Source organism: Papio anubis, chromosome 9 (genome assembly GCF_008728515.1).
Source record: "Papio anubis isolate 15944 chromosome 9, Panubis1.0, whole genome shotgun sequence".
Lineage (NCBI taxonomy): Eukaryota > Metazoa > Chordata > Mammalia > Primates > Cercopithecidae > Papio > Papio anubis.
The window spans coordinates 45690840-45707898 of record NC_044984.1 but is presented as its reverse complement, the minus strand read 5'-3'; the positions used below and the strand labels follow the sequence as shown (position 1 = coordinate 45707898).

Genomic DNA, 17059 nt, shown 5'->3' with positions numbered 1-17059 from the left:
ACTCAGTGTTACTCTGGATAGCAAATCCATGTGAGTGGTATTTATAGTTATATATTTGGGGGACAGGAAATTTCTAGGTTTTCCCCCTTCCATTAGGCAGTTTTCCTAGTAAACATGGGGATGGCGATAGGAGGTAAGGATGTGTTGGTTATATGTGGTTCATTTAAAAAGCTTTTTATTTTAAAATAATTATGGAGTTATTGGAAGTTGCAAAGATAGCACCGAGAAGTCAAGTGTACTTTTTATGCAATTTCCTACAATGGTTACATCTCTTGTCACTGAAATACAATATCAAAATCTGGAGACTGATGGCCGGGCACGGTGGCTTATGCCTGTAATCCCAGCACTTTGAGAGGCTGAGGCGGGTGGATCATGAGTTCAGGAGATCGAGACCATCCTGGCTAACAAGGTGAAACCCCGTCTCTACTAAAAATACAAAAAAAAATAGCCACGTGTGGTGGCGGGTGCCTGTAGTCCCAGCAACTCCAGAGGCCGAGGCAGGAGAATGGCATGAACTCGGGAGGTGGAGCCTGCACTGAGCCAAGATCATCCCATTGCACTCCAGACTGGGCAACAGAATGAGACTCCATCTCAAAAATAAAGAAAAAAACTGGAGACTGACATTAATACAATGTGTGTGTAGATTCATGAAACCATCACAAAAAAACAGGGTATGGAGTTATTCCATCAGGACAAAAATCTCCTTCTTGCTACCTAACCTTCTTAACCCTAGCAACTATTAATCTATTCTCTGTCTGCGTAATTTTGTCATTTCATTGTTATATACTTGGAATCATAGTATATGACATTTTAAAATTGGCTTCTTTTCACTCAACATAATGCCCTTGTCCATCTAACTTGTTACATGTATCAATAGTTCATACCTTTTAACCGCTTAGTCATATTCTATGGTAAAGCTATACTAGTTTATTTAAGTATTCTCCTATTGAAGGACATTTTGGTTGTTTTTAGTTTTTGGCTTTTACAAATAAAGCTTTCATGAATATCTGTAAATAGGTTTTTTGTGTGTACATTTGTATTTCTCTGGGATAAATGTCTAGGGGTACAATTCTTGGTTCATGTGGTAAGTGTATGTTCACATGTATGTTTTTAAGAAACTGTATGTCTGTTTTTTGGTGTATACACGTTTAGCATTGCTATGCTTTCTTGGTAGACTGACCCTTTTATTATTATGTAATGTGTCTCACCATCCTTGTAATCTTCTTTGCTCTAAAGTCTACTTTATCTGATATTTATATAGCCATTCCTACTTTCTCTTTTTTCCATTCCAGCTTCTTTTTTTTGTCTGGATATTGGGTCTTACTCTGTTACCCAGGCTGGAGTGCAGCGGTGCCATCATAGCTCACCATAACCTATAACTCCTGGACTCAAGTGATCCTCCCGCATAGCTGGGACTACAGACGTGCACTACCGTACCTGGCTAATTTTTTGTTTTTATTTTTGTAGAGATGAGTTCTCCCTATGTTGCTCAGGCTGGTCTTGAACTCCTGGCCTCAAGCAATCCTCCCATCTCCGCCCCTCAAAATGCTAGGATTACAGGTGTAATCCAGCTTTCTTTTGATTAATGTAGCCATGTGTATTTTCCCCCTCCTTTTTTTTAACCTACATAGATCACATTTGAAGTATACTATATATATAAGAACAAGGTGGGCGCAGTGGCTCACACCTGTAGTCCAAGCACTTTGGGAGGCCAAAGTGGGCAAATCACTTGAGGCCAGGAGTTTTGAGACCAGCCTGGCCAACATGGCAAAATTCCATCTGTACTAAAAATACAAAAATTAACTGGGTGTGGTGGTGCACCCCTGTAATCCCAGCTACTCGAGAGGCTGAGGCACAAGAATTGTTTGAATCCAGGAGGCGGAGGATGCAGTGAGCTGAGATTGCGTCACCACCCTCCAGCCTGGGTGACAGAGCAAGACTCTGTCTTAAAAAAAAAAAAAAAAAGAAAAAGAAGAAAAAGAAAAAAATTATATCCTGGGTCATGAGTGTGACTCATTTTTAAAGTATGGCCATGGGACAGACTTCAGCTTTATGGTGTTTTTCCCTACTTCCCAACTTGGACAAGTTTTATTCCTTAACCATCTCCTTCCAAGGCCCATGAAACCACTGAAATCAATATTACAAGTTAACATTTTGGCAAATACTCTCAAGATCAAAGTTAACTTCTGTGTTCCAGTTCCCTCTCTAAGTTTCTATTTCACACCGAGTCCTTAACCTACGTATTCTTCCTCTTTAATAGTCTTCAGTGGGGACCTTGGTATGTACCTGTAATCTACCATGTTCTGAAGAACTAATTTAATTCTCAAAACAACTCTATGATGGGTATCATTGCTCTCACTTTAAAGATCACGAAACGGTATGACATTGTGAAAGATGAAATATTAGGCTCACGCCTGTAATCCCAGCACTTTGGGAGGCTGAGGTGGGCGGATCACGAGGTCAGGAGATCAAGACCATCCTGGCCAACATGGTGAAATCCTGTCTCTACTAAAATACAAAAAATTAGCCAGGTGTGGTGGCATGTGCCTATAGTCCCAGCTACTCGGGAGGCTGAGGCAGGGGAATCGCTTGAACCCAAGAGGCGAAGGTTGCCGTGAGCTGAGATGCACCACTGTACTCCACCCTGGAGACAGAGCAAGACTCCCTCTCAAAGAAAAAAAAAAAAAAAATATATATATATATATATATATATAGATAGATAGATATAGATATATAATATTAATCATATAGTGGAAATACATGAGATTTGCAACAGGCAGAACTGGGCTTGAATTCTGACTTTATCATTTAGTTCTTTTATTAGTTCAAGCAACTTATTTAACCTCTTTAAGCTTTATTTTACTCATTCATTTTATAGTATTTTCTACAGTGTTGCTGGGGGTATTAAATGAGGTAATGCATTGCAATGCTTAGCATTTTAGTAAGTACCTGGCCCTAAACAAATGGCAGTTGCTTCTATTATTGTTGTTGTAATTGTTATTAAAGAGTCCATAACATGCCCATGGTCATTCAGCTAGCACATGGTGGCAGGCTGGGACTCAGAATTAAGTCTGTGATTCTAAAGCTCGTGTTCCTTTCCCTACACCATGTTGCTTTCCTTATCTTCCTTAAAAAGTATTCACAGATGGAAAAAAAGAAAAATAATAATTCGCAGGTCTTTCGTACATTTATCTACTTCCTACCTAAATAATCCACAATTATTTAAATGGCTAGGGCCTGTGGGGAATAGGAAGAAAACAGGAGTCTTAGTACTTAACCTCATATATTCCTAACTGGACTATGATTTCCTCAAGAACAGTTTAATGTAGTTATTAAATATTCAGGCTTTACAATAAAAGAGACTTGGATTTGAATCCCAGCTTCTTAATCTCTAAGATTCTCAATTACTGGTCTGTTAAATGGGGTAAAAATAACATTAACTCCCTTTTAGGAATATTGGGGACATAGGATAAAGTAGTATATTTAAAACAGGACCCAGGACAGGCATGGTGCTCATGCCTATAAACTCAGCTACTCAGGAGACTGAAGCAGCTGGATTGCTTGAGGCCAGGAGTTTGAGACCAGCCTGGGCAACACAGCAAGACCGTCTCTTAAAAACAAACAAACAAAAGCTGGGCACAATGGCTTATACCTGTAATCTCAGCACTTTTGGAGGCTGAGGCAGGAGGATTTCTTAAGGCCAGGAGTTCAAGACCAGTCTAGGAAACATGGCAAGACCCTGTCTCTACAAAAAAATGAAACAATTAGCTGGGCACGGTGGCACATGCCTGTAGTCCCAGCTACTTGGGAGGTTGAGGCAGGAGGATTACTTGAGACCAGGAGGTCAAGGTTACAGTGAGCCATGATCGTGCCACTGCATTCCAGCCTAGGTGACAGAGCAAGACCCTATCTCTTAAAAAAAAAAAAAAAACCATACATATATACATACATAATACATTTGAAAAAGCTGGGCATAGTGGCACGTGCCTGGAGTCCCAGCCATTGGAGAGGCTGAAGCAGGAGAACTGCTTGAGCCCAGGAGCTTGAGGCTGCAGTGAGCTATAATTACACCACTGCACTCTAGCCTGAGTGACAGAGTGAGACCACCATCTCTAAAAAAAAAAGTGTTTTAAATAGCAACAAGAACAAAAACAAGACCTGAAACATGGTAAATGCTCCCAAATGGTAGCTCTTATTACCAAAGACAAAGAGGCTATGTCGTCTATGTTTTTATTCCTCCCATTAGTTCAGTCAGTTAACATTTAGTGCCCCTATGTACACTAAAAAAATATATTGCAATCAGCTTGCCTGATACCAAACAAGGCATTAAATTAAAAGGAAACTAAATATGATTCCTCATAGCCTGAAGCTTATTACTTAAGATAGAGAATCCTGCTGCAGAGCTGGCTTCATAATCTGTGAGTTCAAACTACAGAAACACTTGGAACTATCATTCTATCTTAACGTTCAAGTATCTTGGCATGTACAACCAGAGAAAGTCTCTATTTCTGCTTTGGAAGAGAATTTTCTCTCCCCTCTCACAAGGAAAAACAGATCCCTCAAAAAGTTGTTTTCAGTGTTTTATAAGAACCGATAATACTTTTCAATCTCATGGCATAAAGTGATAAAAAGATAATACACAGAAACAGTCAGGCATCACTTAATGATGGAGAACATTCTGAGAAATACATCGTTAGGCAATTTGGTTGTTGTGCAACCATGATAGAGTGTACTTACATAAACCTAGATGGTATAGTCTGCTGCACACCTAGGGTATATGGCATAGTCTTTTACTCCTAGGCTACATGCCTGTTCAGCTGTACTCAATATTGTAGACAGCTGTGATACAGGAGTAAGCATTTGTATATCTAAACACAGAAAAGGTACAGTAGGCCAGGCTTGATGGCTCATGCCTGTAATCCCAACACTTTGGGAGGCTGAGGTGGGTGGATCACAGGAGGCCAGGAGTTTGAGACCAGCCTGGCCAACATGGTGAAACGCTGTCTTTACTAAAAATACAAAAATTAGCTGAATGCTGGGCGTGGTAGCTCACGCCTATAATCCTCCCAGCACTTTGGGAGGCTGGGGTAGGCGGATCACCTGAGGTTGGGAGTTCAAGACCAGCCTGACCAACATGGAGAAACCCTGTCTCTACTAAAAATACAAAAATTAGCCAGGCATGGTGGCACATGCCTGTAATCCCAGCTACTTGGGAGGCTGAGGCAGGAGAATCACTTGAACCTGGGGGGTGGAGGCTGCAGTGAGCTGAGATTGTGCCACTGCACTCCATCCTGGGCAACAGAACGAGACTCTGGGGGAAAAAAAAAAAAAGGTACAGTAAAAATATGGAAAAATAATCTTACAGACCACCATCGTGTGTGTGGTCTGTCATTAACCTAAATGTCATTATGTGGCACATGACTGTATATAAAAGATCTGACCTTCCTCTGCACATCATCAGGAAAATGTGTATCAGTAAAATTCAGACCATAATTACCTTCTTCTTTTGTTCTTCCCCAGCCACTTATAAAACACTTTGTGTTTCCGTCCAGGATTTGGAAAACATCAAAAGGTAGGCAAATAGGTTGAATATAGTCATTATACCTCACTGCTTTTTTTAAGTGAAAAAGTGCAATATCATTTACATAAGATTCCAAAATGAAGTTTGGATGAACAATGATTGCTTTAATTTTTATCTTCTTGGTATAAGGATGGTGCCCATGTATATTATTAGTTCCAATCACAGCTCTCCACATTAAAGGATCGCTGAAAGAAAGTAAACATTCTTATTATAAACATCTTTATTTAACTAAGAACATATTCTTAACTTCCCACTAGTTTTTTTCTCATGTTAGATTAATAATAAAAAACTTTAATTCCAGTTTCATGTGACATAAAATATTAAATAACACAAATATCATGATCTAGGGAAGGAGAAAAAGACCAATGGGACAGAAAATTCAGAAACAGATTCAAGTACATGAGAATTTAATATGTTATTAAGGCAGCATTTTTTACCAATGGACAAAAGAATGAATTATTCAATATGTGGTATTGGGGCAACTAGCTGTTTGAAAAGAGAAATAAAATTAGATCCCTGAAATAACACTAAACACCAAAATAAACTCCAAATGGATTAAATATTTAAATGTACAAATCTTCTTAATAAAGAGTTCCCATCTTTCAGAGATATCCAAAGTGGTATGTCTGAGTTTTGCTTCAAAATAATTGGAGGGAGAATGGTGAGGTAGGTGAAACAAGATCAGGTATCAGTTGATAACAGGAAGCTGGGTGATGGGTACATGGGAGTTCGCTAAAATATTTCCTCTAGTTTTATAATTTTTTTGAAACTTACTGGAATGAAACATTTGGGTATTAACTTATTATGTGAATGAAAAAACTAAACCAGGGCCGGGCTCAGTGACTCACACCTGTAATCCCAGCACTTTGGGAAGCCGAGGTGGGTGGATCACGAGGTCAGGAGATTGAGACCGGGCGTGGTGGCAGGCACCTGTAGTCCCAGCTGTTTGGGAGACTGAGGCAGGAGAATGGTGTGAACCCGGGAGGTGGAGCTTGCAGTGAGCCAAGATCGAGCCACTGCACTCTAGCCTGGGCGACAGAGTGAGACTCCGTCTCAAAAACAAACAAACAAACAAACAGAAAAAAATATAGATGAATATATAACATTGACACAAGAAAGGATTTGATAAAGCATGATATTAAAGGTAAAAACAAGAAGCAACTAATGGATCTTGGCCATCTTAAAAAAGCAAGCAAACAAGCAAGCAAAAAACCAAACCCAAAACAAGTGAAACAATTAAAACCACAAGAGGTTAACAGTAGTTAACATCTGGAATCGAATTCGGAAGAGGAACTTTCACTTTATACACTGTTGCTTACAGATAACTTTTCATCTTTCAAATTGGCAGTGTTTATGTGAGTGCGCACGTGTGTGTGTGTGTGTGTGTGTGTGTTCGATGATAACACTCAGTCCACACCAGTTAGAGGAACAAGGGTACTCTTACTCATGGCAGAAAGTGTAATAGATGGGCAATCTGGCAACATGTATCAATAGCCTAAAAAAGCTGCACTACATTTGACTTGCAATTCTACTTCCTAGAATTTATCCCAAAGAAATAAAAGATGAACACACAAATTTAGCTATAAAAATATTTACCACAGAAATTTTGGCACATCTATAAAGTGGAATACAGGAGCAAAATAGATACGTTGACATGGAAAAATGCTTATGTTATGTAATTTAATGAAAAAGGCTATTTCACAGTTTAGCTATATAAGCCTGTTATATAAAATAATTTGCATATATGGCTAGAAAAATCTAGAAGACTATGTAACAAAAAACAGCTATTATTTCTAGGAAATGCAATAAATGATTCTTATTTTTTCTCATTTCTGTTTTCTCATTTTCTTACATTAAATACGTTATAGGCCGGGCATGGTGGCTCACGCCTGTAATCCCAACACTTTGGGAAGCCGAGACAGGCAGATTGCTTGAGCCCAGGAGTTTGAGCCCACCCTGGGCAACATGACGAAACCCTGTCTCTATAAAAAATACAAAAATTAGCTGGATGTGATGGCACATGCCTGTAGTCCCACTTACTTGAGAGGCTAGGTGGCAGGATTGCTTCAGCCCAGGAGGTTAAGGCTGCAGTGAGCCATGACTATGCCACTGCTCTCAAGCCTAAGCAACAGAGTGAGACCCTGTCTCAAAAACAAAAAACAAAACAAAACAAAAAACCAAAAATGTTTTACTTGTTTTTTTTAAATATAAAACTGTACATACACTTATCATTTGACAAGGTAGTCTCACTCTTGGGTATTTACAGAAGTGAAATGAAAACCTACATTCACACAAATGTTTATAGTGGCTTTACTCATAATTGACCAAACTGGAAACAAATATCCTTCAAGAGTAGATGGATTAACAAACAGTGGTACGTTCATATGTATTTGGCCATTCTTGCTTTGTTATAAAGAAATACTTGAGGCTGGGTAATTTATAAAGAAAAGAGGTTTAATTGGCTCACAGTTCTGCAGGCTGCACAGGAACCATGGTGCTGGCATTGCTTGTAGTGAGGGCTTCAGGGAACTTACAATTATGAAGGAAGGGGAAAGGGGAACAGGAGCATTGCATGATGAGAAGGAGCAAGATAGCAAGTGGGGAGGTGCCAAACACTTTTATTTGTATGTTTTCCCTAACTTTTATTTTAGGTTTGGGGGTACATGTGCTGGTTTGTTACATAGGTAAACTGTGTGTGGCAGGGGTTTGGTGTGCAGATTATTTCACCACCCATGTGATGAGCATAGTACCCAATAGGTATTTTTTCAATCCCCTTCTCCACCCTCAAGTAGGCCCCAGTGTCTGTTATTCCCTTCTTCATGTTCATGTGTACTCAATGTTTGGCTCCCACTTATGAGAGATAACAACATGTAATATTTGGTTTTCTGTTCCCGTATTAATTTACTTAGGATAATGGCCTCTAGTTCCAGCCATGTTGCTACAAAGGAGATGATTTCATTCTTTTTCATGACTGCATAGTATTCCATGGTATATACGTGCCACATTATCCAGTCCATCATTGATGAGCATCTAGGTTGATTCCAGTCTTTGCTATTGTGAATAGTGCTGCAGTAAACATATGCATGCATGTGTCTTTATGGTAGAATTATTTATATTTCTTTAGGTGTATATCCAGCAATGGGATTGCTGGGTCAAACAATAGCTCTGTTTTAAGTTCTTTGAGAAATCTCCATACTGGTTTCCACAGGGACTGAACTAATTTCCATTCCCATCAGCAGTGTATAAGCATTTGCTTTCTCCATAGTCTTGCCAGCATCTGTTATTTTTTTACTTTTTAATAATAGCCATTCTGATTGGTGTCAGATAGTGTCTCATTGTGGTTTTGATTTGCATTTCTCTGATGTTGAGCATTTTTTCATGTTTCTTGGCCATATGTATGTCTTTTGAGAAGTGTCTGTTCATGTCCTTTGCTCATTTTAAAATGGGGTTGTCTAGTGTTTGCTTGCTAATTTGTTTAAGTTCCTTATAGATCCTAGATATTAGACCTTTGTTGAATGCATAGTTTATAAATATTCTGTAGGTTGTCTGTTTACTCTGTTGATAGTTTCTTTTACTGTGCAGAAGCTCTTTAGTTTTATTAGATCCCACTTGTCAATTTTTTTGTTGCAGTTGCTTTTGGAGTCTTTGTCGTGATGTCCTTGCCAGCAGCTTTGTTTCTGGGTTCTCTAACCTGTTCTATTGGTCTATGTGTCTCTTTTTGTACCAGTACCATGCTGTTTTGGTTACTGTAGCCTTCTAGTACAGTTTGAAGTCAGGCAGTATGATGCCTCCAGCTTTGTTCTTTATGCTTAGGATTCCTTTGGCTATTTGGGCTCTCTTTTGTTCCATATGAATTTTAGAATAATTTTTAAAATTCTGTGTAAAACGTTGTTGGTAATTTGATTGGAATAGTGTTGAATCTGTAAATTGCTTTGGGCAGTATGGCCATTTAAACAATAATGATTTTTCCTATCCATGAGCATGGAATGTTTCTCCATTTTTTTTTTTTTTTTTTGTCATCTATGACTTCTTTCAGCAGTGTTTAATAATTTGTTTTGTAGAGAGCTTTCACATGCCTGGTTAGATGTATCCTTAGATATTTTAATCTTTTTGTGGCTATTGAGAATGGGATTCATCTTGATTTGACTCTCAGCTTGGATTTCATTGGTGTATAGAAATGCTGCTGATTTTTGTACATTGATTTTTTTAATCCTGAAATTTTGCTGAAGTTGTTTATCAGATCTGGGAGCCTTTGGGCAGAGACTATAGGGTTTTCTAGGTATGGAATCATATTGTCTACAAACAGAGATAGTTTGACTTCCTCTCTTCCCATTCGGATGCCTTTTATCTCTTTCTCTTGCCTGGTTGCTCTGGTTAGGACTTCCAGTACTATGTTGAATAAGAGTGGTGATAGTGGGCATCCTTGTCTTGTTCCAGTTCTCCAGGGCATTTCCAGCTTTTGCCCATTCAGTATGATATTGGCTATGGGTTTGTCATAGATGGCTCTTATTATCTTGAGGTATGTTCCTTCAATGCTTAGTTTTTTGAGGGTTTTTAACATGAAGGGATTTGAATTTTATCAAAAGCCTTATCTGTATCTATTGAGATGATCATGTGGTTTTTATTTTTAGTTTTAGTTCTGTTTTAGTTCTGCATATGTTGAACCAACTTTGCATCCCAGGAATAAAGCCTACTTGATCATGGTGGATTAGTTTTTGATGTGCTGCTAGATTCAGTTTGCTAGTATTTTGTTGAATATTTCTGCATCTATGTTTACGAGGAATATTGGCCTTAAGTTTTCTTTTTAGATCGTGTCTCTGGCAGGTTTCAGTTATCAAAATGATGCCGGCTTTGTAGAATGAATTAGGGAGGAGTCCTTCCTCCTCAATTTTTGAAATAGTTTTAGTAGGACTGGTACCACCACTTTTTTTTTTTTTTTTTTTTTGAGACGGAGTCTCGCTGTGCTCCCAGGCTGGAGTGCAGTGGCGTGATCTCGGCTCACTGCAAGCATGTTAGCCAGGATAGTCTCGATCTCCTGACCTCGTGATCCACCCGCCTCGGCCTCCCAAAGTGCTGGGATTACAGGCGTGAGCCACCGCGCCCGGCCGGTACCACCACTTTTATACACCTGGTAGAATTTGGCTGTGAATCCTTCTGGTCCAGGACTTTTTCTGGTTGGTAGGTTTTTTTATTACTGATTTAGTGTTGGAACTTGTTATTGGTCTGTTCAGGGTTTCAATGTCTTCCTGGTTCTATTTTTTGAAGTTGTATGTTTCCAGGAATTTATCCACTAGGTTTTCTAGTTCGTGTGCATTCAGATTTTCGTAATAGTCTTTGAAGGTATTTTATATTTCTGTGGGGTTGGTGGTACTGTCCCCTTTGTCATTTCTGATTTTGTTTATTTGGATCTTCTCTATTTATTTTTTCTTTCTTTCTTTCTTTCTTTTTTTTTTTGTTAGTCTAGCTAGTGGTCTATCAATCTTATTTATTCTTTCAGAAAACTTTTGGTTTCGTTGATCTTTTGTATGTTTTTTTGTGTCACAATTTCATTCAATTCAGCTCTGACTTTGGTTACTTCTTTTCTTCTGCTAGCTTGGGGGTTGGTTTGTTCATTTTTCTCATTCCTCTAGGTATGATGTTAGGTTATTAGTTTGAGATCTTTCTAATTTTGGTGTGGGCATTTGGCACCATAAACTTTCCTCTTAACATTGCTTTAGCTGTTTGCCAGAGATTTGGGTATGTTGTATCCTTGTTTTCGTTAGTTTCAAAGAATTTCTTTAATTTTACCTTAATTTCAGCCTCAATTTACCCAAAAATCATTCAAGAGAAGATTGTTTAATTTCCATGTAATTATATGGTTTTGAGAGATGGTGGTACTGATTTCTATTTTTATCATGTTGTGATCCAAGAGTGTGGATGGTATGATTTTGGGTGTTAAAAATTTGTTAAGAATTGTCTTATGGATGAGTGTGTGGTCTATTTTAGAGTATGCGTTATGTGGAGATGAAAAAAATGTATATTCTGTTGTTTTTGGGTGGAGTGTCTGTTAGGTCCATTTTGTCAAGCGTCAAGTTTAGATCCCAAATATCTTTTTAAGTGTTCTGCCTCAGTGATCTGTCTAATACTGTCAGTGGAGTGTTAAAGTCTCCCACTATTATTGTATGGTTATCTAAGTCTCTTCATAGGTCTCCAAGAACTTGTTTTATGAATCTAGGTCCTCCAGTATTAGGATAGGTAAGTCTTCTTATTGAATTGAACCCTTTATCATTATGTAATGCTCTTCTTTGTCCTTTTTTGGTCATTTTGGTTTAAAGTCTATTTTGTCAGACTGGGCGTGGTGGCTCATGCCTGTAATTCCAGCACTTTGGGAGGCCAAGGCGCATGGTTCACGAGGTCAAGAGTTCAAGACCAGCCTGACCAAGATGATGAAACCCTGCCTCTACTAAAAATACAAAGATTAGCCAGGTGTGGTGGCAGGCGCTTGTAATCCCAGCTACTTGGGAGGCTGAGGCAGGAGAATTGCTTGAACCTGGGTGGCAGAAGTTGCAGTGAGCCGAGATTGTGCCACTTCACTCCAGCCTGGGCGACAGAGTGAGACTCCATCTCAAAAAAATAAATAAATAAAGTCTGTTTTGTCTAAAATAAGAATAGCAACCCCTGCTCTTTTTTGTTTTCCATTTACTTGATAGATTTTGCTCCATCCCTCTACTTTGAGCATGTGGATGTCACTGCATGTGAGATGTCTCTCTCTTAAAGACAATGTACAGTTGGGTTCTGTTTTTTTTAATCCAACTTGCCAGTCTGTGCATTTTAAATGGGGTGTTTAGCCTTTTTACATTAAAAGTTAATATTGATATTTGTAGATTTGATACTGTCGTTGTGTTGTTAGCTTGTTTATGTAGACTTGATTGTGTAGTTGCTTTATAGTGTCAATGGTCTATGTACTTAAGTGTGTTTTTGTGGTGACTGGTAATGGTCTTTCATTTCCATGTTTAGTACTCCCTAAGGATCTCCTGTAAGGCAGGTCTGGTGGTAATTAATTCCCTTAGCATTTGCTTGTCTGAAAAGGATCTTATTTCTCCTTCACTTACAAAGCTTAGTTTGGCTGGATATGAAATTCTCTGTTGGAATTTATTTTCTTTAAGGATGCTAAATATAGACCCCCAATCTTTTCTGGCGTGTAGAGTTTCTGCTGAAAGGTCTGCTGTTAGCCTGATGGGGATTCCCGTTGTAAGTGACCTGCCCTTTCTCTCTAGTCGCCTTGATGTTTTTTCTTTTACATTAACCTTGGAGAATCTGATGACTATATGTCTTGAGGATGGTATTCTTGTATAATATCTCACAGGGCTTTTCTAAATTTCCTGAATTTGAATGTCAATCTCTCCAGCAAGGCTGGAGAAATTTTTATGGACAATGTCCTCAAATAGGTTTTCCAAGTTGCTTGCTCTCTGTCCTTCTTTCAGGGATGTCAATGAGTTGTACATTTGGTCTCTTTACATAATCCCATATTTCTTGGAAGTTTTGTTCATTCTTTTTTCTTTATTTCTGTCTGAGTTGACTTGAAGAACTAGTCTTTCAGCTCTGAGATTTTTCTCAGCTTGGCCTATTCTGCTGTTAATACTTTCAATTGTATTATTAAATTCTTGTGAGTTTTTTTTTTTTTTTTTTAGCTCTATAGATCAGTTTGGTTCTTTCTTAAAATGGCTGTTTCATCTCTCAGCTCTTGTATTATTTTACTGGATTTCTTAGATTCCTTGGATTGGGTTTCAGATTTCTCCGGAATCTCGTTTCTCTTCATTGCCATCCAGATTCTGAATTCTATGTCTCTCATTCCAGCCATTTCAGTCTGGTTAAGAACCATTGCTTGGGAGCTATTGTGGTCATCTGGAGGTAGGAAGAAACTCTGGCTTTTTGGGTTGCCAGGGTTCTTGCGCTGGTTCTTTCTCATCTGTGTGGACTGTTATTCCTTTAATCTTTGAAGTTGCTGTCCTTTGGATGGAGCTTTTTGCTTTTATATTCTTTGGTGCCCTTGAGGGTTTGACTGTGTTATAAGTTGGGTTTAGTCAACTGGCATCATTTCTAAGTGATTTTAGGTGCACAAGACTCCGCTCAGCATTCCTGGGCTGTGAGCTCTAATCGTGGGGGACTTGGACAGGCTCATGGCTTTGTACTCTGGCCTCTCATAGTCGGGCACATGCTGCAAGGGAAGACCCGAGGTGTTCCTGGTCCACTGGCAACAAGGCTGCAATAAGGGATGCTGGCAAAAGCACTTTGTCTGGGCAGTGGCAGCAGGGTTCATGCTTGTGTGCATGTGCCAGCAGTAGCAGGGCAGCAGTGCAGCTGGGTCCACGTGCGTGTGCACTGGTGGTGGCAGTGCAGTGGGGTCTGAACATGTGCCAGCAGTGGTGGGGCAGAGGCATGGCAGGGTGCACTGGTGGCAGTAGTGCTACACACTTTTTTTAGACAGGGTTTTGCTCTGTCACCCAGGCTGGAGTACAGTGGCGTGAACATGGCTCTGTACTGCAGTGTCAACCCCCTAGGCTCAAGCAATCCTCTCACTTCAGCATCCTTAGTAGCTGGGACCATAGGCATAAGCCACCACACCTGGCCAATTTTTAAAGTTTTTTGTAGAGGCAGGGTCTCACTGTTTTGCCCAGGTGGTTTTTTGTTTGTTTGTTTGTTTGTCTGAGACGGAGTCTCGCTCTGTCACCCAGGCTGGAGTGCAGTGGCACGATCTTGGCTCACTACAAGCCTCCCAAAGTGCTAGGATTACAGGCGTGAGCCACCGCACCTGGCTGACCAGGCTGGTCTTGAACTCCTGGCCTTAAGTGATCCTTCCGCTTCAGCCTCCCAAAGTGCTGGGATTACAGGTGTGAGCCAATGCACCTAGCTGGTGCTACCCACTATGAAACAAACAGATCTCATGTGAACTCACTTATCACCAAGGGAATGGTTGTAAGCCATTCATGGGGGATCTGCCCCCACAATCCAGTCACCTCCTACCAGGCCCCACCTCTAATACTGGGGATTACATTCCAACATGAGATTTGGAGTGGACACTCAAACTATATCATCATACAATGCAATACTACTCAGCAATAAAAACAAATAGTAATGATACACACAGTAACATGGATGAATCTCAAATGCATTATGCTAAGTGAAACCAAACTCATAAGGCTCCACACCATATGATTCCATTTATATGACACTCTGGAAAAAGCAAAACTATAAAGACAGAAAACAGATCAGTGGTTGCCTGGCAATGTAGGAGGGAGGGGGTTTACGTCAAAGGGGTATGGGGGGGAGTTTTTGGAGGTGAAGAAACTTGTTCTGTGCCTTCTATTGGTAATCACATGACTATGCATTTGTCCAATTCACAGAACTGTACACTAAAAATAATGAATTTTACTACATGTTGTTATATCTTAATAAAATCATTTTTGTCATTTTTTTTTTTAAAGGAATGATCTGACACACAAAACAGCATGGATGAATCTCAAATGCATTCTGCTAGGTAAGTAAGTCAAGCTCAAATGCCTATATATTGCATGACTCTGTTTATATCACACCCTGAAAATGGAAAAACTGTAAGGGATAGATGACAGATCAATGGCTGCCAAGGGTTGGATGCAGGGGCAGGGGTTGGCTACAAAGGGTCATGACAGGATTTAAGGTTATGGAACTGTTCTAAATCTTGATTGTAGTAATTACATGACTATCTACACTGTCAAAAATTGTAGAACAGAACTTTTTTAAAAGGTAAATTTTACTGCATGTAAATGAGGCCTTAACTTTAAAAAGAAAATAAGGCCATGAGTGAGAAAACTGAGAAAAGAAAAATAGATCCAAAAGGTTATTTCTACTAATGTGAGTTAGGACTGGCTGTACGAAAAAGCCTCTAAGTTTTAATACGTATCAGTGCTGCTGGACCACAACATATTCTTTCTCAGTTCCAGTTACATAGAGATAATTCAAACAATATCCTCTTTCCCTTTTCTAGAAATATCCATTGGTGGCTGGATGCAGTGTCTCATGCCTGTAATCTCAGCCTTTTGGAAGGCTGAGGTAGGAAAATAGCTTGAGCTTAGGAGTTAGAGACAAGCCTGGGCAATACAGCAAAACCCCATGTCTACAAAATACAAAAATTAGGCATGATAGCACACGCCTGTAGTCCCAGCTACTTGGGAGGCTGAGGTGGGAGGACTAATTTATCCTGGGAGATTGATGCTGCAGTGAGCCAAGATTGTGCTATTGCACTCCAGCCTAGGTGACAGAGCAAGACCCTGTCTCAAACAAACAAGAAGAAATACCCGTTGGTGCTTATATACCCATATCTATATCCTGGGCAAGGATGAGTGCCCTGCCCACTCTGTTGTCAAGGTGCTCTCATTTAATATATGACCCAGGTCCCCTGACCACAGCTCTCTGGGAAAGAGATAGGCCACTAATAAGGGTTTATTCATAAATTGAGCAACGGTGGTATCACCTAGATTGAAAAGCTGGGCTGGGATAATCAGATAATTCATCATGAAAATTGATGAGCAGGCCAGTTAGCAATAGGGGCTGAAGCTGAAAGATTATGAGATAGAATGAAGGACCATAACGTATCATGTATAAGTTCGTGTTATAAGGAAGCCATTCAGTGAAAGGGAAAAAAGGGCAGACAAAAAACAAAACGACAACGACAAAAACAATGCCTTCAGAGACACCTAGCTATAAACAGCTCCACCCCCAATATCATTCCTCATATGATGAATCTGGCTGCGTATCAGAATCCAGTGCTTTGAAAAGGAGCCGAGACCATGACTGGTTCTTAGAGACTAAACTGATTTCTGGGTGGGAAGTGGGGAAGGCAAATCCAACACAGTGGCCAGCAGGAAGTTGACGAGGGAGCTTGAAGATATCTACCAATGTGGAATGAAGTATTTTATAATAACAAGCATCCAATATGATAAAGCTCACTCATTGACTTAGCAAGGCTTTTTTTTTGTCTTTTTTCCTGACAACCTTTTATTTGATCAAGGGGCCTTCAAAATAGAAATCAACTTTCCAATAGAGTTTCCAAACCTGCAAAAAATACTTAAAAAGTTACCACCATAAACTTGATGAAAAAGGACAAGCCTGTCTTCCAGTAACTAGTGCGAAAAACTGGACACTAATAACTAAACTTGGCCAAGTAGTCCAGTACCTCATATTACTGGTGAAAGAACTCAGACCTAAGCATCCCCTTCATGCTGATCTAGTTGAAGAATATTCTTTTTTTTTTTTTTGAGATGAAGTCTCACTCTGTCACCCAGGCTGGAGTTCAGTGGCACGATCCCATCTCACTGCAACCTCCGCCTCCCGGGTTCAAGTGATCATCCTGCCTCAGCCTCCCAAGTAGCTGGGATCACAGGCGCCCACCACCACGCCTGGCTATCTTGTATTTGTAGTAGAGGCGGGGTTTCACCATGTTGGCCAGGCTGGTCTCCAACT

General features: G+C 39.8%; 1 protein-coding gene across 2 annotated transcripts in view; it reads right to left on the bottom strand.

Annotated features, from left to right (window-relative positions):
• TMPRSS12 (transmembrane serine protease 12) overlaps positions 1 to 17059 on the bottom strand; it is a 45489-nt gene that overhangs the window by 23994 nt on the left and 4436 nt on the right. For both annotated transcript variants that reach the window (XM_009180734.3, XM_003906371.5), the window contains exon 3: positions 5498 to 5766. In XM_009180734.3, the coding sequence (XP_009178998.1) occupies positions 5498 to 5766 (269 nt within the window). The remainder of the gene's footprint in view (positions 1 to 5497; positions 5767 to 17059) is intronic.